The sequence below is a fragment of the Hyaena hyaena genome, unplaced genomic scaffold (assembly GCF_003009895.1).
Source record: "Hyaena hyaena isolate Hyena2069 unplaced genomic scaffold, ASM300989v1 scaffold_470, whole genome shotgun sequence".
Taxonomy (NCBI): Eukaryota; Metazoa; Chordata; class Mammalia; order Carnivora; family Hyaenidae; genus Hyaena; species Hyaena hyaena.
Window position 1 is genome coordinate 127,987 of NW_024081101.1, and position 27,534 is coordinate 155,520.

The window sequence follows — 27,534 nt, forward strand, 5'->3', positions numbered from 1 at the left end:
TCTTCTGCCCATTTCTTCACTGGATTATTTGTTTGTCGGGTGTGGAGTTTGGTGAGTTCCTTATAGATTTTGGATACTAGCCCTTTATCTGATATGTCATTGGCAACTATCTTTTCCCATTCTGTCGGTTGCCTATTAGTTTTATCTTGATGAGGTCCCAATAGTTCATTTCTGCTCTTGATTCCCTTGCCTTTGGGGATGTGTCAAGTAAGAAATTGCTGCGGTTGAGGTCAAGGAGGTTGTTTCCTGTTTTCTCCTCTAGGGTTTGGATGGTTTCCTGTCTCACATTCAGGTCCTTTATCCATTTTGAGTTTATTTTTGTGTATGGTGTGAAAAAGTGATCTAGTTTCATTCATCTGCATGTTGCTGTCCAGTTTTCCCAGCACCATCTGTGAAAGAGGCTGTCTTTTTTCCATTGGATACTCTTTCCTGCTTTGTCAAAGATGAGTTGGCTGTACACTTTTGGGTCCAATTCTGAGTTCTCAATTCTATTCCATTGGTCTATGTGTCTGTTTTTGTGCCAATACCATACTGTCTTGATGATGACAGCTTTGTAGTAGAGGCTAAAGTCTGGGATGGTGATGTCTCACGTTTTGGTTTTCTTCTTCAATACTACTTTGGCTATTTGGGGTCTTTTGTGGTTCCACACAAATTTTAGGATAGTTTGTTCTAGTTTTGAGAAGAATGTTTTTTAAAAGCCAGGTCTCCCATCAGTCAACTGAAATCTGGGTCTTTTTCACAAGCATTGTCTAATATTCACCGCTTGGATAACTAATTCCTTCTCCACTTTAAATTACAATTTTCTACCCAAGCTTATCTAAGTATAAACTGATACACTACTCAATTATTGATTACAAATTAAGTTTTGAGGATTTTTTCTTGATTAATTGCCCCCTTTCCAGATTATTTTAAAAAACTGACCCTATCTTCAAGAACTCCTATTAAATAATTTTTTAAAATACATTTTTAATTTTTAGGCTCTACTTGGCATTTAGCATATGTTCCCAGTATTCTCAAGGTCAAGGAATAATTCTTAAACCTCAGGGGATGAAGCACAGATCAAGCATAAATAAGCATGTCTGTTATGCTTGATGTTGTGGGTATCAATGAAGAAAATAGAATACAAAAGGCCATTTACAGTTTTTTCTTGATTTTTTTCTCTAGAGTTAAAGAAACTATAGAGTGAGTTTTCTAGGATAAAATAATTCTTTACTTAGATATAAAAGAGTATTAGGTAAATTTTGTGACCTGCAGCTAGAAAAGTTAGGTCAGGACAACCTTTGCTTCCCTTCCTTGTTTCAGCGTCTTAACATTGGATCTGTATCTTAGCAGGGACTAACAACAGTGTTCAAAATTATGGCCATTGAGAACATTTTTTGCTGGTTGGCCTAAAATTTTCTTCTATTATCCCTACAGGAGGCACAAGTTACTATCTGTAATTTTATAAGAGTGCTCCTTACCATACCTCCCCAGATCATCACCTCTTCAAAGGCTGCCTCCACTTTTCTTTATATTCCCTATCACAACTCTGGTCTATGGTTAGGCCTAGATAGTGCAATTTCCCTTCTCCCTGCTTCCATTCAAAACCTTCTATTCTCAATTTGGTTTTCTTCAATATTTCTTTGGCTATTCGGGGTCTTTTGTGGTTCCACACAAATTTTAGGATAGTTTGTTCTAGCTTTGTTTTGATGCATAGGGGCACACGTACCCCAGTGTTCATAGCAGCACTCTCAGCAATAACCAAAACATGAAAATAGCCTAAGTGTCCATTAACTGACAAATGGATCAAGAATTTGTGGTTTATCTATACAATGGAATACTACATGGCAATGAGAAAGAATGAAATCTGGCCATTTGGAGCAATATGGATAGAACTCGAGGGTGTTAGGTTGAGCGAAATAAGTCAGGCAGAAAAGGACAGATACCATATGTTGGCACACATAGGTGGACTAGGAGGAACTTAATGGAGGACCATGAGGGAGAAGAAGGGGAAAAATAGTTGGGGAGAGGGAAGGAGGCAAACCATGAGAGACTCTTGAATGCTGAGAACAAACTGAGGGCTGATGAGGATGGGGGAGAGGGGAAGGGGGGTGATGGGCATGGAGGAGGGCACGTGTGGGGATGAGCACTGGGTGTTATATGGAAACCAACCTGACAATAAACTATTTAAGAAAAAAAAGAATAAAAAAATAAAATGAAAGGAAACCAACTTCATAATAAACTATGAAAGAAAAAAATTTAAATAAAAGGCTTAACTGAAAAATACAACCAGATGGGTGCCTGGGTGGTTCAATTGGTTGGGCATCTGACTTCAGCTCAGGACATGATCTCGCTGCTTCCAAGTTCAAGCCCCTTGTCAGGCTTTGTGCTGACAACTCGGAGCTTGGAGCCTCTTTCAGATTCTGTGTCTCCCTCTCTCTCTGATCTTTCTCCACTTGCTTGGTCTCGCCCTCACTTGCTCTCTCTTCCTCCTCCTCCTCGTCGTCCTCCTCCTCCTCCTTCTCCTCCTCCTCCTCCCCCTCCCTCCCTCTCTCCCTCTCAAAAATAAACAAACCTTTTAAAAAATGCAACCACAAAAGTCCTACAATGAAACACAGGGGGAAAGCTTCATAATACTGGTCTTACAATGATTTCTTGGATTTGACCTAAAAAGCACAGGTGACAAAAGTAAAAATAGACAAATGGGACTACAGGAAACTAAAAAGCTCCTATACAGCAAAAGAAACAATTAACAGAATAAAACAGCAATGTACAGAATGGGGAAAATATCTGCAAACCATATAACTGCTAAGAGGTTAGTGTCTAAAATATATAAGGAACTCCTACAACTCAATAGGAAGAAATAACTAGACAAAAAAAGGGGCAAAGAATTTAAACAGACATTTCTCCAAAGACAACGTACAAATGAATGACAAATATATGAACAGCTGCTCAACAACGCTAATTATGAAAAATATACACATCAAAACCACAATGAGCTATCACTCTACAATTGTTGGGTTACTATTATCAAAAAATAACAAAAAATAACCAGTACTGCTGAGAATGTGGAAAAACTGGCACCTTCCACCATTTGCAGAAATGTAAAATGGTGCTTTGGGAAACAGTATAAAGGTTTCTCAAAAAAAATTAAATATAGGACTACCATACAATTCAGCACTGCCACTTCTGGGTACATATCCAAAACAAATGAAATCAGGTGCTTGAAGAGATATCTATATTCTCACGTTCATTGCATCACTATTCACAACAGCCAAGATATGGGAAGAAACTAAATGCCCACCAATGGGTAAACAGAGGAAGAAAATGTAGTATAAACATACAACAGAATATTATTCACCCTAATAAAATAAGGAAATCCTGCCAGAGGTGACAACCGGGAAGAACTTGGAATACATTATGCTAAATGTCGAACTCCTAGGAGCAGAGAATAGCAAGCCCTGTGGTTTCCTGGGGTTAGAGAGAAAGGGAAATAGGGAGTTACTGTTTGTCAGGTATAAAATTTTAGTCATGCAAGAGTTAATTTCTAGAGATGTACCGTGCAATACCACTGTGCCTGCCTACAGTCAAGAGCCTCATGAATTTGCACTCATAAATTTTTTCAGAGTGTAGATCCCCTGTTACATGTGCTTATCATTTTTTTTAAAGAAAACAAAAAGACAGTATTGTGCTAGAAATCTGTGGTTATAGAACAAAAGAAATTTCCTGTGAAGCTTAAGGCAAAATGAAAACAAAAACACTTGTTTTGTCATAGCTAATGTAGTCACTTTCTCCATTTTCTGCAAAACCAAACAAATAATTACTTTCCTGACATAATTATACTTCACAATTGAAATAAATTCAAACTATATTACAATTTTTTTCATATTTACATGTAGAAAGTACATTTAAAATCTTTCCTGTTTAAACAAGAGATCACTGTAACAAGCCATTTGCTATTTTTTTTTTTTTTATATCCATCTAGATTAGAGCATGCTCTTTCTGGCTTGCAGTTTCTGCAATGGGTTTGTAGCAAATGGTTTGGGAGACAATTTTACTCTCTCCATCTTCTAGCCCTAGACAACCATTAATCTATACTCTATGTCTTTGGGTGTGCCAATGAGGGGCCTTCCTAAAAATGAAATCATATTATATATATATGATCATATTATATATATATGATATGTATACACATATACACACATACATACATATACATATATAGACATATAGACATACATATATACATACACATACATATACATACACATATATGTGTATGTATATATCTATATCTATATATATAGATATATATATAGATATATGCCTCTTCGAGCTGGCTTCTTTCTTCAGCATGTTTGTAAGGTTCACCTATGCTGTACCAAGTGTCAGTGCTTCATTACATCTTATTATTAATATTTCATTGTATGGATAGGCCCATTTTCTTTCTTTACTCCTCAGGTGATGGGCACTTGAATTCCTTCCCCTTTTTCATTATCATGAATAATGGTGCTCTGAACATCCATGTATACTTGCTACTTCTTACGCAATCTAATACCCATCCTATCAGTTATTCAAGATCCATTAGGTCACTTGTGACACAGGGATAATAAAACATTCTCAAAGGGTAGCTCTGTGAGAACTAAGAAAGGTAATTTATATGAAAGATATTTGTAGATGGAAAATTACTATGAATACAGAATGTGTTTTATCTTTTAATATTATTTTTCTTCATATAATGTTTGTCAGCAATTACTTGGACCAATTTTCACCACTCAAAGTATATTTAAAAAGTCAAGTTTTGGTTTCATTGTGAGAATGCTAGTAAAAATAAAAAAAATGAAAGAAGAGATGAAAGTCTGAATGGCTTCCTGCCCCCTGTGCTAGCTCTTATTTTCTGAATACTTAATAAGCTCAAAGTATTATGGAGTAATACAAGAAGTAAGATATACTCCCCTGGGCTGGTTTGGAGGTAAAGTATACATATGTAATGTTCTTTGGAAATAATTATCAACTAACAAACTGAACTATAATATGATATGAAATTGTGAACTTTATACTTACCATTTATGAAAAGGTATATAATATTACATATTAATACACAATATATAAAGTTATTTATATAAATTTGTAATATAAATACATGCAAAATATAAGCTATATAATTTGATTATCATTGAATATAATTGTATATAATTATATATTTGTTATTTATATGTAGCATACATACATAACATATAAATCATATGTACATATATAATTTATAGAATTTATAATTCATATATATAATCCCTATTTAATTGGTAATTATTAATTATCAAGACAAACTTTCTAGAAGTGTGCCTAAAATTGGCAGAGATTTTTTGGTAAATAAAGTATAAAGGAGGGCATTTTATTTACAAATAAATGGAGTGAAAGTTTTGGGGAGTTTTATAAACAATCATTATATATATGAAAGATGAAAGAGAAGACATGATAATACAGATAGATTGATGGTTGTGTGGATAGACAGTATATATTATTGTATATTTATATTGGAATATCATAGTTGAATCTCAGCATCAACAAACATTAATAATCTGAACATTTTTGAAATAAACAAAAAATTTTGAACTTTAACATAATTAATAGGGTATAGGTAAATTAAAATAATATTCTAGTGAATAATCTCTTTTGGCCAGCAGTTCCAGTATGGCAATTAACATGTATTTGACTTTAAGGAAGGCTTACAGATTTAATGGCAAGAAAAATGAATTACTGTTAAATAGGTCAGTGTTTGAAAATTTAGGACACTCATGATCTTTTCCCCAATTTTATGGATGCCCAGCAACAAGTATGCTGAAATCCACTAGAGGGAGCTGATGTCATTGTTAAGTTGTATTAACTGATGGCCTACCAGGAAAACAAACCCCTCAGCAAAAATGACTTTAAAGGAAAAGCAAAAACAAAAACAAAAACAAAAAAAAAGAAGGAAAAAAATGCATTTATCATTTACTTTCTTCAGTTCTTTCCATGACCTCAGGAAGAAATAAAAATTTAAAAACCAGTAAAATAGGGAAAGCTTGATGTATATCACTACATTGATTTTAGAAACATTACTGTGTGGTAAATTCTTTGGATACTTGCAAAGAAAAGTAGTCAAAACATGTTTTCTAACTAAAGTTTTAGTAGAAAACAAATACTTGTTTTTGCGCCTCTCATAACAAATTTGGGGAAGATATTTTAAAAAATATTTTTATCTTAATGCCTTAAAATCCAATTTTGCTCAATAATCTTCTGTACGCACATATGTACATAGGCATGTATGTGTATGGTAAACCAAAAACTCATTTACTAATGTTTGGCAGTGTTCATAAACCAGTCTGTCAAAGGAATTTTTGTCTTAAGAATTAAGCTGATTAGTAGGGCTATTTTGGACCAGATATTATGTATTAATAGTGTAAGAGCAAATTGATGAGAATCAAAAGAGACATCTTGAAAATTGTGCTAGTCAAATGGTAGGCATCTGTGTAAGTGCCCCGCTCTTAGGTAATATCTTACTACTAAATGAGAAAAAGAGGAAACTGCATAGTTACAGTGAACTAAGTAAAATGCAGCCCAAAGAATAATTTGCTCTTGGCTGAAATTCTGTTGCTACATGCTTGTTACAGCTATAATAGTCTTCATATAAACTGGATAGAAGTATTAGTAAGATGCCTAGCTAACTATCCTTGTACATAAAGCAAACGGGATATAGTGAAAAGCCACCAAGAGGGCTTCAACTATTCTTTTATTTCTTCCACTGTTCAAAATATTTGATTGTAAAATTTGCAACCCACCAAGGAGACATTATAAAACATAAAATATATGTTTTATATATTTTATTTGTTCCTCAAAGTCATGAAATTAATATGGTCGGTGAGGGGGAGAAATGGAAATGCAACACATATGTTTTCCAACAACAGTATCTCATTACTTGTTACTACAGAATGGAGGGACAATGGATTCCTTTGATAGAAATTATTCTTTGATGTCAGCACTTTCCCTTTTTCCAACAAATACTGAATTAGGAAAATATCAAATTAGCCATTTCAAGTATTTTTACTTACTTGTCTGGAGCTCTTTTTCTCTGGCTTGCATATCGGCAAAGACTTGGTTAAAATGATTTGTAAAGGCCACAAAGTCTGCATCCAGGAACATTGGCCCTTGTCCTTTCTCTTTCAGGGCTAAGCTTTGAATTTTTAATCGCTCGATTTGAGGCTGAAGAGCTGACAGTCGGTTGACTTCATCCTGTACCATTATATAAAATATTAAAATAAATAAAATTTTTACTTTGCATAGATTAGTTTCTTCTTCTTCTTCTTCTTCTTTTTTTTTTTTTTTTTTTTTGCAAAGAAAGGTGTTAAAAGGCAGTGATGCAAGCTTAGCTTAATGCCCTTATCAAAAAATTGATACGAAATATCCATGACAGTTTAGGCAAGCCTCTAGCACAGGGCATCAATTTAAGAATACCTTGGCTCTTCATTCCATAGATAGCATCATGTATAACTGTCTTTAAATTTCAAAAGGACATCATTTACAGCATTAATGGGCATGAATATGTACTTGAAAAGTACTATGAATGACCTTACATCCTTTCAATGAATCAGATGTGAATGTACTCTGCTCCCCTCATCTCAAAATTATGTTCCTTTGGTTCAAATTCTAAGCTTGTTTAATAAACAGTATTTTTTCCTTAGATTCACTTATGAAGAATATAAATCACATATCTCTACACACATATCTACTATATTAAATTACAAATATATCTTTATACACTGATATCACCTAGATTACATAATCTATGTAATACTTATATAAACACACAGATATTTCTGTCCGTAATGATCTCTTATTTGGTCTCATTACATCTCCTGACTGAACAGGCAATCACCACTGTTTCAATGTGGGTGAGAGTTTGCTCTGCTCTTCTTGTCCTGGCAAGAAAACATTTTTTAAAATGTTTATTTATTTTCAAGAGAGAGAAGGAGAGGAAACAAGGGAGGGCAGAGTAAGAGAGGGACACACAGAATCCAAAGCAGGCTCCCAGGCTCTGAGCTGTCCGCACAGAGCCCAATGTGGGGCTCAGACTCACAGACTGTGAGATCGTGACCTGAGCCAAAGTCGGACACGTAACCGACGGAGCCACCCAGACACCCCCCTCTTGGTGTAACCATTAATAACACCCCCTTTCACTCTCAAAGAGCACCCCCTGATTTGGATGATAAAGTCACATGGACACACCACTGTGCTGTGCAGTACCGCAGTCACTAGTCATGTGTGGCTACTGGACACCTGAAATGTGGCCAGTCCAGATTCAGATAGGATGTCACTGTAAAGCATACAGTAAATTTTGAATATATATAATCTGAATTCAAATAGAATTTCCAAATGTTCTTTATTTAAGTATTGTTACCATGGTTGCTTACTTATAATTCCCACCTGTGCTGCCTTTAGAAAAAAATACATCAGGATTGCTTACCTTTTAAAATGTAAAAAACAAGATAATTAAAATTTTAAAATTTGATCACAAGCCAATTAGAAGGAGGGAGAAATAAAAAGAATTATAGCCATTATGAACCAAATATAAATGTGAGCTTCCTGGAAGTCAAAGTGAAAAGAAAGAAACAGTTGCTATTTTTTGACACATGCACATTATTTGGACAATGTAACTTTTGTCTTAGGATTGAATAAGATAAATTTAACACAAAGATCCTTTCATAGTAGCAAGACTACCTAATGGGCGCTGTCACTTGTTATGATTTTTAAACGATACAAAGATAACTTTCAAAGGAATGCTGCCATATGGTTTTAACAGTAAGAGATGATTCAGGGAGGTTAATCTCTGACAAGCAAATTCTTTTGGTAGGTGAAGATGACAGCAATTTATATAAATGGAGAGGTGACTCATCTCTTCCATTCTACTATAAAGCATCTCAATCAAGGGCCAGAAGGTAGGTACATATCCATGGATGGAGAATAAGACAAGAGATAAAGGGTAATACTCTGTGTTTTTGATTCTAGAATTGAAGACATGCACTTTGTACACTTGGCTTACAAATGGCAGCATTGACATCTGCTGTGAAACATTTAAGAACCTGATTTACATTTGGCCAGATGGAGGGCCTTCGTTCTTCTTGTTTAGGGGGCTATAGAAGGAGTCTATAGGATAGTAAAGTGTGTTCTACAAAACAAAGGGGACTTTGAAACTAATAAAACATTTGGGCAACTGTTCAGTTGAGACCTTAAAGTTCTGAGAGTAAATCAAAAGAAAGATCATTTTGACCTGAAATATTTAACATTTAAAAGATGCTAACAATTACTTCTGATTTCCACAAAAGGGCCTTAACGTGGTTAAGTCCTCCTGAGTAAGACATTTTCCCTGAGTCTGTTTATCCTTTACAATTTTGTGTTTATTTGATGGAAAAACTTTTTTATTTTTCTTGGGAAAGGGGCCATGGATTTCTTCCAATTCTCAAAGGGTTCTCTAACCCCCAACATATTAAAAGCCAGTTCTTATAAGCATTATATTTGGAGCTAATACTGCGGTGAAATCTTAGAAAATATCTTGAACTAACAGAATGCACTGACAAACAAGATGGAATCATTTATTCACCTATCATTAATCACAGCCAAATAGCATAATTTTAACTGTTTTGAGAATGACACTGAGCTAATCCTGCTCAATATTTTACCTAAGGTGATTCCTCTAATTAATAGAAACCAAAGGTGCAGAGAGAAAGAGTAAGGAGTGATGAAAAGGGATGGAATTACGTCATCGAATTTTGGAACCTTGTGGCCCAACACACACTCAAAAAGAAATAATTTCACTTAGGATGACTTTCTCAACCTGGAGAGAACTCTTAAGATTTGTAACCACCAATGATCTTGATTTGTTCCTCGGATAAAGACCAATGTCCTAATAGGTCCCAAGAGTCCTTGCTTTGTCTCCTCTGACCCTGTCTTTTAGCCTCCATCTTTCATCTTTTCTCCACCCTCACCCGTCTATGCCAGCATTCACATTGGCCCTCTAACAGTTCCTTATAAATTTTACTGTTATTTTTTGTATCTGAATCTCAAGAAACAGGTTAAGGTAACAGCATCAAATTTTATTCCAAGAAATAATGTAGGTGGAGTATTCCACTGATTCACAGGAAAAAGAGAGTCATGGGTTCTATTACCAGCAAAATGTGTTTAAGTACAAAAATTCCCTAGATTTACTTACTTGCATAAAAAACTAAATGTCTTTCTGTCCTATATTCTTTATCTAAAAATATATTTCCTGAGTTTATGCATTTCCTAGTAAAGTTGTAGGTCCAATATATGAAGAATCATCAAGTTCTTCAACTGTTTTTACTTCAAAATAGCTTTGAATTTCCTGTAACTTGCTGGGTTCAGCAACACCTCTAAATCAACCATGTCAACCCTCCATTTCCAGTCTCCCATTATTTAAACCATACTTTTCAAAGCATACAAGTTGACCCCCACTCACTGCTTCCTATATTAAACCTGGTCATCTCAGGCTATCATTAAGATTCATTCTAGAAACCCTTTCATCTACCCATTTCCTATTTCCCAAAAAAATTACTCAGATCATAATAACCATGCAAAAAAAAGTTATTTTCATTATCATATAACTCTGGTTTTCTTACATTAGTCACATACTCTTTTAATCTCTTTCTCCAGTTCTTTGGTGACAGTTATACATTGTTTGCCCCCCCAGATCAACAGTCCATTTTTGGGACTCAGGGGCAAGACAATTATAGACTAGAGTGCTTTCTACGGTGTCTTCTGATTAAATTTAGCCAATGTGGAGCCCTATCTGGATTCAGATTATGAAGTCACAGAGTAGAGTGAAGTGGCATGTTTATTTTTCTGGCTCCATTCCTGGAATGGCACTTGGGCTGGCTCTTAAGGCTGTCTTTACAATGGGTGTCCAACTCGCTCCTTGTAGGTTTCTGTAACTTCTCTTTCCCTCCGTCATTTCTGTCCTGAGAATGGCTACAACTCTGATGCCACATTACTATTCTTTACGGTTCCTCTATACTCCAAGCACAATGGTTAAGTATGGTGGTAAAGATACCTTCCTCAAATTATCCTAATTTGAGAGAACTGTCAGTTTTAAAGATTTTCCCGACACATCCAATTATATATCAACTTCTTGTGTTTGTGTGGATTCCACTTTTTCAACATATGACTGAGCTTTGTTTTTAGCACATGAATTGCCATAAAAAAGAGCTCCCAGTTATTGGCCATTTCTCCTAAGATATGTGTTGCTTCCACACTCCAAAATTGCCTCTCCATTCTGCAAACTGACAAACTCAATTAGCCATGTGTGACTACTCCGAATACATTTTTTAGGACAGAGACATCATACATTATCTATTTAAACTCATTTTCCTCACTTATATTTTCATCTTTATTGCATTTAAATCCTTCAAAGGGAAAGTGTTTTACTAAATAATTTACTCTTCTTCTGGAAATTGCCAAGAAATTCCTATTGATCAAGATCCAAATAGGAGGAAACAATCTTACCTTACACATTTTTAACTGGCTTTTAATTGCTGTTGGCTCTGATGTGGTGGTAGGTTGGGTTTTCAACCAGTTTTCAGCAGTAGTTGTCATCTGCTCCAATTGTTGTAGCTGATTATAGAAAGTGATGATGTTGTTCTGATACTCCAGCCAGTTAAGTCTCTCACTTAGCAATTGGCAGAACTCTATCCACCGGCTGTTCAGTTGTTCTGAGGCTTGTTTGATGCTGTCAGCATTAACACCCTCTAGAAAGAAGATTTTTTAAATATATCCACTGAAGCCACAGACTGCAAGACATTATCTGAAAACCAATGTGTCTCAAGTTTAAAAGTATTTATCATATGAAGGATTTCAAACAACTCATTTATTTACTGATCAAGGAAAAGAAGTACCAATGATTTCTGATTACTCATTATAACTCATCAGAGATGCATCATATGAAGCGTATGAATATAATAAAGTAGTAAATAAGGACACATAAGATATAGAGGGGTAGAATATATTTAAATAAAAACAAAAATGATCCAACTTCTGAAGGCAGCTGGAAGATTGACCATGGACAAAAAAATCTTTTGGAGGATTCCAAGTAATTGTTAAATATCATGTCTGTTATTAAAATGTATAGTGAAACACTAACATTTGTATTTTTTAAATGGTATGGGATTTAGCCAAAATATTATTATTTGTATTTTCAAAAAAAAGAGTATTTATCAAAAAGCAGTAATTCTCCACAACAAGCAGGTTTTCCATGGGTCCAAAGAATTGAAACAACCACTAAAAAAAAATCTTTCTAATATGAAAAAAATCCTATTACTTACATACCATTTACAAATGGAGAAGGAGATCTGAAAATTTTAAAATCATCTATAGCAAAACTAAAGCAGAAAAAAATCTATTCAAGTCAAAAGGGAAATATAAACATATTATCACTCTAACACGTGTTAGGGATTTTCTGTCTTTTAATATATACTATCATTTTTTAATGTTTTATTTATTTATTTTAAGAGAAGGAGAGTGTGTGAACAGAATAGGGGTAGAGAGAGAGGGAGCAAGAAAATACCAAGCAGGCTCCACACAGTAAGTACAGAACCCAACACAGGGCTCAGTCCCACAAACTGTAGGATCATAACCTCAGCTCAAATCAAGAGTCAGATGATTAACTGACTGAGCCAACCTAGACACCCCAATATATACTATCTTATTCAAGTTTTGTCATAATGGGATATATGATGACTAACACCAAAACAAGTATGTATTAGCCTATACATACCATGAAAGAATATCAATATCATTTAATGCTATACATTAAAAAATTCACTCTCTATAGTTAATTGACAAAATTTAGATGTTCTTACACACACACACACACACACACACACACACACACACACACACATACACACACCAAACCACATCTCTCAATACATTTGAAACCTAACTCTAACTTCACTAATTTCAAATTTTTGATGTGACAATGGAGAACACAAACTTTGCAAATATTATTGGCAACAATGTTTTCTTCCTTTTTTGGCTGATATATTTTTAAAGAAAAGTGACTCTTAAAGTTAAGTGTAAAAAAATATGCATATCGCCATATATACAACTATAAAAGTTTTGTACAAGCTAAACATTCTTCTAATGCTCTCCTAATAGTTAAGGAATCAAGTGGTCCTGCTGAGAAATCCGGATGTTTTCTGTGATATATTGTTTGTGAAAATTTGGTTTTAAGCGGTGACCAAGAATTGTACCAAAATATGCTTTCGGGATGCCATGAAGTAACTGTAGTTATAAGATAATCATGTTTGTTACAAAGTGTCAGAGAAGAATCCAAAACTGTGGTCATCTAGGTAACGCAGATAAAAAAAAAAATATGACAAAATGCTAACATTATTGTTGGAAAATGTAAGAGAATAGTAAAAATACACAGGGGAGAAATTTTATATTATGTTACATAATGATTCAAAAATGTGCAATGGATATAACAAATGATGTTTAGAGGAAACGCTTTCAGCATATGTTAAACTTGAGTAAGCATTTAGAACAAGGAAGACCAGGGTGGTCCAATTCCAAGGTAGTCAGAAAAGAGATGCTAAAGGTACTGATGAACTGATGCTACTTTGTCTAAATTATATGGAAATACACAGAGAAATATCTCATTGTCCCTGAGAGAGGTCAATCATATGAAAACTCCTCTCAAATGAAAAAAATAAGTTAATTTTCAATATGACTAATAGCTATCAATTTAATCTTAAAAAATATAAATCTGGGGCGCCTGGGTGGCTTAGTCGGTTAAGCGTCCGACTTTCGCTTAGGTCATGATCTCGCGGTTCGTGGGTTCGAGCCCCGCGTCGGGCTCTGTGCTGACTGCCAGCTCAGAGCCTGGAGCCTGTTTCAGAGTCTGTGACTCCCTCTCTCTCTGACCCTCCCCTGCTCACGCTGTCTCTCTCTCTCTCCTAGAAATAAATAAAAAACATTAAAAATTTAAAAAAAAAATATAAATCTAAGTATAATGAATTACCAATAGGTCCTGTGGTATCTATTAAAATCTAGGTATAGAATTTAATGTATCCTTGTTGATCATTACCCAAAACTATCGGCTCAATATGTCATGCCAAAAAAATATCCAGATGCTAAACATCACTGCGAAAGGAATTAAAATAAATGAGAAAGCAAACTTTTTATAAATCTATTATGAAATATATAATATTCCTTACTATTGACATATTGATTTTTGTAATTTAATAAAGGTAAATTTAAATACAATAATAGGTGAAAGAAGGCTCTCCCTATTAGGGCAAATGGTGAAGGTAAACAAAGTTCTAGAAATCCACAATAATAGCTCTGATACTAGAACTGAGTTCGAATTTAAATCCCTTTACTAAATGAGTAAACTACGTTAGATTATTTGGTCTCATTGGATCTCATTTTCCTCATCTATGAAATGAGGCTAAAGTAGGATACCTATGAGGGTTCTGAGTTAGTATGTGTGAAGTAGTTACACAAAGTCTGACATTTGCCAGGCAACCAATAAATATTAGTCAAAATTATAGAAAATACCATGTAGCTAACAACAATTAAAATAAATCATATCCTGGGGTGCCTGGGCAGCTCACCAGATCCAACTCTTGATTTCAGTTCAGGTCACTATCTCAGAGTCACTATCTCTGAGCATGGTGTCTGCTTGGGATTCTCTCTCTACTTCTTCCTCTCTCTCTCTCTCAAAAAGTAAGTAAGTAAGTAAATAAATATTATTTAAAAGAAGAAATCATATCTTTCAAACATTTACATTGGAGAGTGTGGGGTGTCTTTGTTTAATGTTTATATATTTATTTTTGAGACAAAGGGAGAGACAGAGCATGAGAGGGGGAGGGGCAGAGAGAAAGGGAGACACAGAATCCAAAGCAGGCTCCAGGCTTTGAGCTGTCAGCACAAAGCCCAAAGTGGGGTTCAAACCCACGAACTGTGAGATCATGATCTGAGCTGAAGTCTGATGTCCAATTAACTTTTTAATGCCCCAGTGGAGGTCTTTTTAATAACTGCAAAGGGGTCATTTGTAAAAAATTAATGACTAACATTTTTAAAGTTAATGCTAATTTTATATACTAAGACACTAATATGGGATATAAAAAGTATAGGTAGAAATTTTTAAAAGAAATTGTATCAATTAGTGATATACTCATGAGTTTATTAGCAAAGCATGGGATATTTGGTCACATATCTATAAACACTTGCAATTAAAGTTATAAAGGGCAACTATATCAAAAATGAAAAAAAAAACCCAGAAATTTCTACATGTCACTGGTAAAGATATGATGTTGATCATAGAGAATAAGATATACGATGAAGGATTTGCATGTAAATATTGTGTTAATTCATGTGTGAATGTACTTCTTGCTCAAGAAGAATGTAATGTGTCCTTCTAAACTCCAACTCAGCTTAGACTAGGTAAGGAACAAGTACAGTGTACTTGTGAACTCACAAAATACCAAATCAATAGCTTACTTCATATGAATATGAGCATTAGGGAAGTGACACCCACAGACACAGTAAACCAAACGCAAAGATGCACATAGTCTCTTTTGCTTCCAGTTTGCTTTAAACTCCTTGGGGGAAGGATCAAAAGTATTGTAATATGGCATATCACTTCATGTATCTCTCTTAAACTACCACTATCAAAGTCATGACTTCAACTTCATGAATTAATTAGCTACCTATTATGAGGAGGTCCCTTAAAACTTGTGTAGAATAAATAAGGATACTGTTTCCCAAAAGAATACTTGCATAAGAATAATTATACTATTCTATATAGCTGTTTTATGTGTATTTTGGAGAATTAATTGCCCCTTAACTGGAAATGTTTAGTTTTATGACAGTTTTTAGGCAGAAATATCTGAAAACTTTTAAGCATCAATCATTTGAGCATCTGTGTTTCTAAATTTTTGTTAGCTACTTAAGAATACAAACACTAACTCACCAGGCATTATGAACAATACTTATGGAAGCCATTTGGTAGCAGCACGTTAGAATCTCAGGGATAACGGATCATAATCCATTCAAATCTCATACTCTAAACAACCCCTGAAATAGTCCATGAATAAATATATTGCACCCAAAGGAAATGGATCATTACTTCAAGTGCATCCATTAATTTTATTACTTGTGTACAGTGCATAACAGACTGTTAGAATCATTTTAATTGTGCACCACCTTCCATGCAAGTACTTCAGAACTGCCACTTAAAGTGAAGTAGTCCTCATCAAGTATATTCATCATTAGCCATGAAGCCAGAGTAGAATAATGCAAAACCTGTGTTTTCAGGGCTCTTGAATTAGAAGAATATTTAGGGTGAAAACTTAAAGTTTCTAATAAATAGCCTCCAAGTTTTATTGAATATTAGATAAGGGTCATTACAAGTCAATTTGGCATACAATGTAACAGCCAAAAATTTAATAGAAATTTACTGAGTCCATGAAAATACGGCCTGAGTAGTGTAGACTAAATACTAGAGGTTTCTTTGACCACACTCACTTTTATACAATCACTGTATCATTTTTTATAAATAATAGCTTTTAAAAATTAGATTTATATAAAAATTATACCTCTAGTGAATATAATGCATAAATTACTAATAGAGTTCTTTCTTCACTTTTTCCTATTTTTAAACCTCACTGAATTATAAGAGACAAAGGCCCGATTCCTACTTATGTTTATTTTTGTGACAACTCTGACCACTATGATCTTCTCCCTTATCCCTCTCTCCCTCTCTCCCTCTCCCCCTCTCTCTCTCTCTCTCTCTCTCACACACACACACACACACACACACACACACACACACACACAGCATGAAGTCTTTTCTTTTGGAGACTGGAGTCACAGAACGATGTATCAGTCAATTAAGAACATTTATTGAGTGCGAACTCTATGGTGACCATTATCCCAAGCATCACATGGAAAAACAGGAGACATAAATCAAACTACCCAGAACCAAGGAGAGAGTAAGGAGAGTAAGAGAGGAGAAAGAGTAAGGAGAGTAAGAGAGGAGAAAAGTGGTGCAACTATGGAAAGCTACTCATTTATGATGGAGGGGCTGGACTACTGCAGACAGTACTGTTTCCATGCCCCACTGTTATGCAGACCACTGGTGAAATGTCTTCCTATTAAAAGATCTAATTAGAAGAGTTACTGTCACTGAAAATGTTTCACAATGATGTGAAGAGAAGCTAATGAGAGGTCTGGCTTTGAGGTGATCCAGACTAACTATAATCTCTGTCCTTACCAATCTGACAAAATTGTGTCGCCCAGACTTAAATGACGTCATTCATGTGAAGTACTTATGAGCTACAAACCAAAAAAACTAAAAGTACAGTTATGTATGTAATAATAAGATACGAGGAGTTCTTGTCTCTGTTATCAGTCTGTACTATTTAATTACAATCCTTAGCCGACTTACTATTAGGTATCATCTTAAACACTATAATCTAACACTCAAGGGATGATGGTTTTGAGATATTCTTCTAGTCTAATATACTAATAATTACTACTTTTATTTAAACATTTCCTTAATGTGATTGTCTTCAGACTCTTAATTAACATACAAAAAACTGCAATTAGAAATTTAAAGTGAAGCACAGTTTAAGGTAGAAAACATCACTAACCCTATTAGATAATTACATTATAGTATCTCCTCTACAAATTGTAGTGAAACAATTTTATAGGAGAAATATAAAGGCAGGGAAACTGAGCTATGTTTATGTGTGTTTTCAAATAAGTGGTTTGATATAACTAATTTCTTGGTAGTTTTAGTAATAATAAAGGAAAACTATCTAAACCAGGCGTCCGTTTTATACTTGGCTGTTAAGGAGAATATGGATGCAAGAACATTATTTTACAAACAAAATTAAGAATAGTCTAATCTAAATGGGTAGAAACAATGTTTAGATATACAAATATTCTAGATTATCCTGAAATCCCATCATCTTCCTCATACACTACAAAGCTTTTGCTTTGAGGTAAGCAGATCAGTTAAAAAAATGACATAAAATCTTAGGAAATCAGGATTCCTTAATTATAAATCAAGAGTAATGATAGAGTAGTAAGATTCTTTACCCTATTTAGTTGTTAAATTTTCTAAAATTTTAATCATTTATACCATTTTTGTATTAACATCAAAAATTATAAACAAACCTTAAAAAAGGTTACACTGTGTCCGTAAAAGAAAAAAAGAAGTAAGTACAAATTTGGAAATCCTCCTTCTCTGTTTAACACAGCTAAAGGAAACATAATTAGATCACTAGGTAACCAGTCTCGTCTCCCAGTTACTCTCATTAAAATTCTAGAAAGCCAACAATTTCTTGGGACTGAAGTTATTAACCCCATCTTCCATAGCGACAACAGGCTTCATAAAAATTACATGTGTGAAAACTTTTCTAATAAGAATTTCTCTCTGCCATCCAATACCCTCTTAAATTATTCCCATACTTATTCAATCAAATGATGTTGACAAGAATCACAAATTTAATGTTAGTTCAGAAAGAATACAGTTAAGGAATAGATAAATCAGTTAATTATACCAAAATCCATGTCAAAACCTTGGAAACATGCGTTTTAAGCTAACACTCTCTCTGTTAACAGTACTGCAGCCTCTCTTTTTTAGCCTATTAGGATCATGAACATCACTTACACTCTTCCAAAAGAAGGGGGGCATCCATAAGGAAAAAGTTCCTCCAAGCCTTAAAGTATACAAATAATTTATTCAACCTCCCTTTTTTGGTCATAAAAATAGGTTCCAAATAAATTAATAAGAGTCTCCGACTGAATCTGTACATACTTCCCAAATACACATCATTCTAGTGTAAAATTCACAATATAATTAACATTAAAATTCGCACTATATTTAAGTGTACTTTACTATTCTGCAAATAAGCCTTTGCATTTGATAAAGTGTAGTCAAAATAAAAATTATCTTAAGTTGATCCTAAATTCTACTTGACCCTGTGAAACTAAACACATGTTACAAGATATGGGGTTTTCAGGACACCATTTGTCCTGAAGACAGTTTGTCCTAAAACTAATTTTGAACAAAATTCTGTGACATCAAATCAAAGCCACTTCTATACTGGCATCATGATAATCTTACACTTTCAACAATTTTAAGACACTGCCCCTTTTTCCGAGTTTCCGTTGAGAGTCTGCCCTCAAGACTAATGGGTTTTGTTTTCTGTATTTCTTAGGTGATGCTAAAAATTCTTTTCCTCAGTAGCTATTTAGAAATGGCCAAAAAATGATTGGGAAATATGTCTAATGTGTCATTTTGTTTCAAAACTGATGTGAAATGTAAGTATTGAGGGGTGATGTTTTTTTCCATGTCTTTTTTCATTATGAAGGAAAATTTAAAAGAGGAGTTCTGAAATCATTCCCAAACTTAAAAAAAAAAAAAAAAAAAGCACTCTAATCTTAGGGTAAATTATCTGAAGGAAAAAAAATCAGTTTTGTGAGTATGCATACAAACATAGAAAATGTCACATTTATAAAATGTTTTTAAAAATATTAATGCCATTCTTTATATATATTTTATACATATGAATATATGTTAAATGTTGTGAGCACGATAAAACAAACTGTAGAAATATTTGTATTAGTTGTGCAATATTTTAACCTTATGCAAGAATGACTTGTCCTTTTCTTAATTTTTGAGGACAAGGTACATGGTTAAAAGACACTGATGTGAGGGCATAAATGAAGTACCATCATTCAGTTGTTTTTCTCCTTTCCATAAATAAAACAGTAAGAATGTATGTGCTTTATATGGTTACGAGTTTTATTTTAACTCCACAGCTTAAATGTGATAAAGGAAATCCTGTGCATGTAAACTTAGGACCTTAACTGAGATCATGCTTTGGAAAGCTGGGTTAGCGCAACCTCAGTCTGTCTGTCAGCTCTGTGAGCTACATCAGTTAATTCTGGTTTTTGGTTCAATGTCCCTGGAGCCATCGTAAATTAGGGTTAGGGGTCCCAACGAAATAACACCTGAAGAGGCTCCAGGCACATATCTGTGTGTCTGTCTTAACTCACAAATTGCACAATCACACAAAATGAGTATTATGAAATTATTTCTGTGTAAGACCAAAAAGAACAAAAAGAGAAGTTACAATCTCTGAGTCTACTTTTTAGTAACCATATAAATTGTCTGATTGAAAGGAGCATCACAGCTATCCTCTAGTTAAAGCACAAATTGGAGTCTGATCATTTAACAGCTAGACCTTATCTTTATTGGCCTCACAGGTGAGAAGCTTAAAACTGGATCAATATAGTCAACCAGTAAGGAATGGCACACGTCACACCCTACCTCTTAGAGCTCTTTGCTCTTCACACAAGTAGCACTCTCCTTAGAAGTATTATTATTCTCTGACCAAAATTAACTCCATTACTGCCTTAAATTTGCTTTGCTAAGAATTTCACCAGTTTATATTTATTAAGGACCTAGTGTATGTCTTGATTTTTTTGAGGTCTCCAAAAATTAGAGCTATGAGGGCAATAATTTAGAAAATGACACGATCACTAATCATATAATCATTTTAATTTTAATCCTCTCTGTGGTTTTAACTACCAAAAAAATCATTCCCTTCACTTCATCATTTTAACTGCTTTGAATAATGATTTGAGGCAAGGTATGCTTGATATGTGATTATAAAATGAGGCCTTTTGAAAGTAAAGATTTTACATTGGCTTATAAAAATAAAAAAGTGATAATATAGTTCTTGCGGGAAATTGCATAGCCGCTACAAGACAATTTTTTAGATCATACAATTTCATTTAATATGAATATGCTGTTACCAAACTCATCAGTTAAACCACCCGGCAACATACATCTAAACAATAACCTTTCAGTATTTTACATTGTCGATGTAGTCATTAACTTGTTAACCCAATCTTCAGCTGTCATGTTTGCTTGTTTTTATTGTTAACCAAATACAGTCATGGGGCTCATTAAGAGAAAAAAATGAATTGATTTCCTAGGAAGATCACTGAACTTTTTAATGCCAACATGGCAATTAAGGCAAAAAAAATAATAATAATTCACACACAAAATTTATGCTCCAGAATGCAGGCAGGTTCTCAAAAAAGCTGACATGCCCAACAAATACATTTGTTACATTTGGTTATTATATTCTTATAAACATCTGTGAAATACGTAAAAAAAAATCTTGTCTGAAAACATCCCTGAGTCTCATAAATTACTTCTATCTGTAAGTGAATAAAGTAGTAGAACAATGGCAATTTCAAAGAAGTTTGTTCACAAAGTGAGATCAATAACATATTTTCTTTTGAAAAGTTAATTTTAATTCATTCTTTTAAAAAAATGGTTAGCTTTTCCCTTTGACCACACTCAAAAACAGCTGAAGTTAAAAAAATAAATAAATAAACTTTCCCTTGAGGAGACATTTGTAAAAGGACTATAGAAACAAAAAGTAACAGAAAAAAAGACAAATATATTATTAGCAAACAGGTATGTTGATGAAACCTTACACATAATTTTCGTCTGTTCAGAAAAATATATTGCAAGAATTACTTAAAATCAGATGACAATCAGTTTCCACATAGTACATGATTGCTTACATTTCCCAATGATTTCTGAAAACCTTGTTTTCTTAAATTATTTGGACAAAGACTAGCAGGATTTGCATTAAAATTGATTTCTCTGCAATAGATGGATAAAATATTCTAGCACATCCCATTTTCTTCCTGTGGACTCAAAGATGAATTTCCTCTAATAATTTCCTTAGCATTAAGAAAGAATAATAAAAAGCTCATAAACTCACTTCAATTTAAATTTGTATTCAGGAAGTGCTTGTCTGATATAATTCAGCTGATAAATATGAACCTATGTGTTTATCAAATCCCTAAGAAGATTATCTAAATCAAGTCCGTGTAATTACCATTCACCATCTGTTCCACCAGGGCCTGAGCTGATCTGCTGGCATCTTGCAGTTTTCTGAACTTCTCCGCTTTTTCTCGCTCTATGGCCTGCAGCATGATAGCAAAGGTGAGTATTTCAATACAAGGATTGTGAAGCTACACAGTAATTATAACTTCTACCTGCCCTTTCAAGCCTTAAGATAATTCACTCTGTCAGCTTATCGTGTGAATCTAAAGACTTCTTTCTCAAGTTTCTTGGCACCAGAAGCATCAAAATGACAAAGCACAAGGCGTTTTCATATTGAACTGCTACTACTTTTAATAAGATTTCTACTCTGAACTTTTTGTTTTACATAACAGTTTCTGATGCAATGTAATATAAAAATGCAAAAGAAAAAGAACAAAAGCAAATTGTAAGAAACAACGAAAGGATAAAGTGACAGATAATTAAAAATGGAGTTTGTCTTTTAAACACACATCACTGAAGGTACTCCTACTAACTTATGTATTCTGCATTAAAAATCAAAGAAAAATATCTTGCGAGTATATAAAAATGGAAAATCATACTAGGATGACTATTTTAGCAAAAAAAACCCCACAAAACACTCATATTTATCAAATCACAAGACTGCTGGTTAATTTTTTTCTCTGAAACATTCAAAGTACTCCCATTTCAAGGAAAAATAGATTCAGTTTCAAAATGCTTTCTAAATCCCTTGGTTCATTTCTCCTGAGAGTTAACCTCTGAACAACAAAAACACAATTATTTAAATTAACAAAATCTAGCACTTGATACCCTTGAATTTAGCTAATAATGTTTCTACAGAGATATTTTTAAAGATCACATAAGATACCATATTGTAAAATATGACACATTATTAGAACTGTATGACCATAGTCATTAAAAACGAGGCTGTAACAGTATGCTTTATGTACCAAAACATAACTATTCACAGAAAAACTCAAGCTTTAAGGCATTTAACATAGTTAGAGCAGCACTCCTGTGACGAAGTAATAGTATCATACAAAGATTTCACTTGAGTTTGTGATAGGTTATTTCACATCAGATTATTTTTCAAATTTTTATTTAGATCTCCAGGCATTTAAACAAATATTCCAAGGTGTGACACTAGAGCACAGGTGGGAGGGATATAATCAATACGTGCACACTTTGCAGAGCTTTGTTCAATAGGATTTTCTTCAAGGACAAAAATATTATACATCTGTGCTGTCCAGTACAGTAGCCACTAGCCCCATGCGGGTAGTGAGCACTTGAAAGGTGGCAAGTGTGACTGAGGAAACTAATTTTTAATCTAATAGAATTAAATTTAAAAAGCCACAATGTGTCAAGTGCCAACTGTAATTATACAGCGCAGATCGAGTGCTTGCCTTTGAAAGCAAACAAAGACAGAAAGATATGTCGACTAAATATAGATAGATAGATAGTAGGGCAACATCAGAAATACGTTCAGTGAAAGAAGTAATCATCTTATTTCTAGATTAGACTATTTCCCAAGCACATCAAATGATGAGAGTGCTCATACAATAATCCATACATTTTTAAAAAATTTTTTAATGTTTATTCATTTTCGAGAGACAGAGAGACAGAGTGTGAGCAGGGGAGGGTCGGAGAGAGAGGGAGACACAGAATCTGAAACAGGCTCCAGGCTCTGAGCTATCAGCACAGAGCCCGATGCGGGGCCCGAACCCAAAAACCACAAGATCATGACCTGAGCCAAAGTCGGACACTTAACCGACTGAGCCACCTAGGCACCCCAATCCATACATTTTTAAATATTTAAAAGTTATTCTCCAGTTTAAAGTAATAACTACAATTGAATGGAGGGCTCTTAAAATTGATTTTAAAAAGAGTTTCATGAAATAGGATTACTGGATTCAAGGTCAAGAGGACAAAATGCTAAAAAAAAAAAAAAGCCTATAGACAATAGGATATATCCAATCGGGGGGGGGGAACCCTAATATACAAAATACTAATTAAAATTTAGCAAAATAAATGAAATAAAATGCTATAAAATGACGGTCTTGGGTTTTGTTTTAAGTATTAATAGCTCTATTTGGAAAATATACCTTTTATGTTATCCTATCAAGGGCAGCAAATGAAAATTCAGGTTCATATCATCAGTAGGGAAAGTCTAAAAGTGATAGACACATTTTAATATCTTGGATTCTACTTGAAAATTTCAAAGCACACAGATTGTGGTATTTGGGGATTATATGCTCCCAGGATCCCATACCAATTAGCAGGTGAAACTTCTGGGTTACCTTGAAAATCATTTTCACAAAGGCATTATCAATTTGTTGACACAAGTATTTGCACAACCCCAGAAGGTCCTAACTTTCTAGTAGAACTGAAAAGTCCATGAAAATAAAGGAGTCACAGCATTTTGTTAAGTGTAAAAAGCTAGAAGAAGTTCCAAAATTCCCATTTGCTCAACTTTCAGTTTTTGTCTTCTAAATGCTCTGTTCTTAGAAGGCAGCTTATTGGCACAGGTTTTCAATACTTTAAATTGATTCTCCATTAAAACGTAAATGCCATTTGCCAAGGACTCTGAGCACTTTAAAAGAAAAAAATAAGCACATTCTAAATAAATATATAACATTCACAACTACCAAGATCTATAGGAGAATCTGGGGTGTTCCACATTTTAACTACATCAGTGAAAGTGGGGCCAGAGAGAGGAAAACAAACAAACAAAAAAAAAACTACGTGTACTCCAAGACAACAGAAAAACAAACTGGTATTCTCCAAGTAAAATAGTGTTAGAGTTACCCCTTCCTATCAGAGGAGTTTCTATTTTTACTGCAGTGAGGTTCTGCTTTTCTCTACATGAAATTATATAAATGGTAGAATCAGAACACCACATTGTCTTTGTAAGTGATGAAAAAATTATCAATGGCCTTCTAAATGTCATAATCACAATCTTAATTCTAAGCATCTAACAGAAGAATCAATTAGTATTACTAACAGAAAGAGAAACATCTAATTGATTATTTCAAGGGTAACTAGCTTAGATATCTAGTTTAGTTAATCACATTATTTTAGTTATTCTCATACACATGTAATAGCAATAACCACCACATCAAAACAGTAAGTTATGGAATAGGTACACTCTTGCTCTTCCAGTTTGACAGAGGAGGTAAGTGAGGCACACAAACCCAATTACAGTTCATGTGCATCATTTCATATGTATTTCATAATAATTCTGTGGAATAGAAGGAAACAGCAGTATCTTATCTTCTTTTATACCAGAGAAAATGGAGCATCAGCAAGATTAAGTCATATATACAAGATTGTAGAGTTAGAAGGTTTTACATCTGATCTTAGAACACTGATCATCTATTTATTTATAAGTTCAGCTCTCTTTCAAACATGCTGTGCTGTTTCCAAGGGTATTGCAATGGAACTTAATCAAACAGCACTGAACCTATCTGACTACAACTCCCAGCAAAAGTGACCTGATAGTTCGGATGTAGTCAAAGATGATATTCAAAGTATTTAACCATTAATGCAGTTCGGGCTCCAAGGTATCAGAAGGAATGACTGATTACTCAGAAGAGACATTGACAGTCTACAGGCTGACTGGCGACTCTGTGTACAGTTCAATTACCGAACCCCGTTGCCGGATGTCTATTCTACACAAACCGAGTAACCATTATAAATAGAGACACAGGTCTGAGAAATAAGCATTTAATGGCCAACACGTTATCTGTCAGTGTGTAGATGCTACCTGGATTCTCTTAGGTAACATCACTTTCAAGGGGAATATTGGAAAATAAAGAGATATTGGCACAGATGTGCCTTGAGGGGTATGAGCAAGACAGTGAAGAGTCCAGAAAACATTTCATTTCAGACACAGCTATAGGTGGCTGATGAAAAATGAGGAAATTTAGGGCAGCAAGAAGACAGTAAAGAAGGTAATGAAAAGTTTTGGAGTCACTCTGTTCTCAGATGGTTTGAATTCTGCCTCCCCTGCTTACCAGCTGTTTGACATTTGGAAAGTGATTCAACCTTTCTGAGCCTCAATATTTTCTATGTAAAATAACAATAAAGATACCTACCCTCCAGGGACTCTGAGAAGATTAAAGGAGGCTCTTCAAATGATTTATTTCCCAAACTGGGACAATTCTTACACAGTAAAATGGAAATCTAGAAATAATTAAGCTGTAACAAATGGAATGCCATAAACGGAGAATGGCCCAAACTGCCACATGTGGGCATCCTAATGAATGGTGATTTCAATAATGTTAAAAACAAGTTTAGGAATGAATTTTGATCTAAGAATTGATTAGAGTACCTTGTCCACAAAAACGTGTGACAAGAGTCTAAGGCATCACATACACCAAGCGTTAAAGAAGTTTACAAAATAAATAGCACTGGAAATCTCTTTTTTTTCCTGGACGTGGATACATACATATTCTCTCTCAAAGAAAATATATGAACTTCTGTTTTTTTGTGTTTTTTTGGGGGGTGTTACTTTATGAAAATAGGCCAGATTATGGGGCGCTTGAGTGGCTCAGTCGGCTAAGCATCCAACTTCGGCTTGGGCCATGATCTCACAGTCTGTGGGTTCGAGCCCCACATCCGGCTCTGTGCTGACAGCTCAGCTTCAGATTCTGTGTCTCCCTCTCTCTCTGCCCTTCTGCCACTCTCTCTCTGTCTCTCTCTCTCAAAATAAAGACATAAAAAATTAAAAATAAATAAAAAATAAAATAGGTCAGATTAGTAGTTCCTAATGCATCTGCCTTCTCTCATTTTCTGAGAATAACATATATAAAAATGCAAGGAAATGTAAAATAAAAATCACATGACCACCACAAGAAGAGTCTGGAGAGAAACATGGTTCTGCGAAAGGGAAGGCATAACCCTTACTTTAAACAGGCATGTGCCATCAAAGAGAAATACTGGCCCGCTGCAAGTCTACATTGCAAAGTACAAACTAGCCCACGACAGAAGAAAAGATGAAAGAAGAGAAAAAAAAAAAGAAAGAAAGAAAAAGAGAAAGAGATCAAGAAAAAGAAAAAGAGAAAAACTGGTTCTCACACCTATTCCCTCATTCAGTTCCATCAAAACTATTGCAATTAATGACACCACTAGCCCCTATGCTACCACATGCAGTGGCTGATTCTCAGTTCTCAACTTACTTAACGTCATAATTTCATTCAGAGGATACTTCTTCAAAACTTTTCTTAATTTGCTATCCTAGATGACAAGTACATAGGTTTACTCCTACTTCAAGAACACTCTCTTTACTCAATCTCCTGTGCTGGTTCTTCCACATCTCCCTGTATAAATGTATAGAGGCTCCATCTATAGCTTCATTTCTTCAAGCCATAAGCTTTTCACTCTTCTTGACTGTTCTTTTTCACTCAAACCCCATATCCAATACCTCAGAAACTCCTGTTAACTCTAATCTAAAATACATCCAGAAAATGATGTTGTTACTGTGCTCACTACTACCACACTAGTAAAATAAAATAAAACAAAACAAAACAGATTCCAACATCACTCACTTGTCTGGATGTTTCCAAAAAGCCTAATAAATGGTATTTCTACTTCCATCTTTGCTC

The 27,534-nt window shown here is 34.3% G+C and overlaps 1 protein-coding gene across 1 annotated transcript in view; it reads right to left on the reverse strand.

The window, feature by feature from the left end:
* The window catches only part of LOC120246388 (dystrophin), a gene marked incomplete at its 3' end in the record, with an annotated part of 432,795 nt that overhangs the window by 121,516 nt on the left and 283,745 nt on the right, over window positions 1-27,534 (reverse strand). The window contains exons 15-17 of the mRNA XM_039253866.1: window positions 21,966-22,053; window positions 11,533-11,774; window positions 7,068-7,248 (exon numbers count right to left, since the gene is read on the reverse strand). Of these exons, the coding sequence (XP_039109797.1) occupies window positions 7,068-7,248; window positions 11,533-11,774; window positions 21,966-22,053 (511 nt within the window). The remainder of the gene's footprint in view (window positions 1-7,067; window positions 7,249-11,532; window positions 11,775-21,965; window positions 22,054-27,534) is intronic.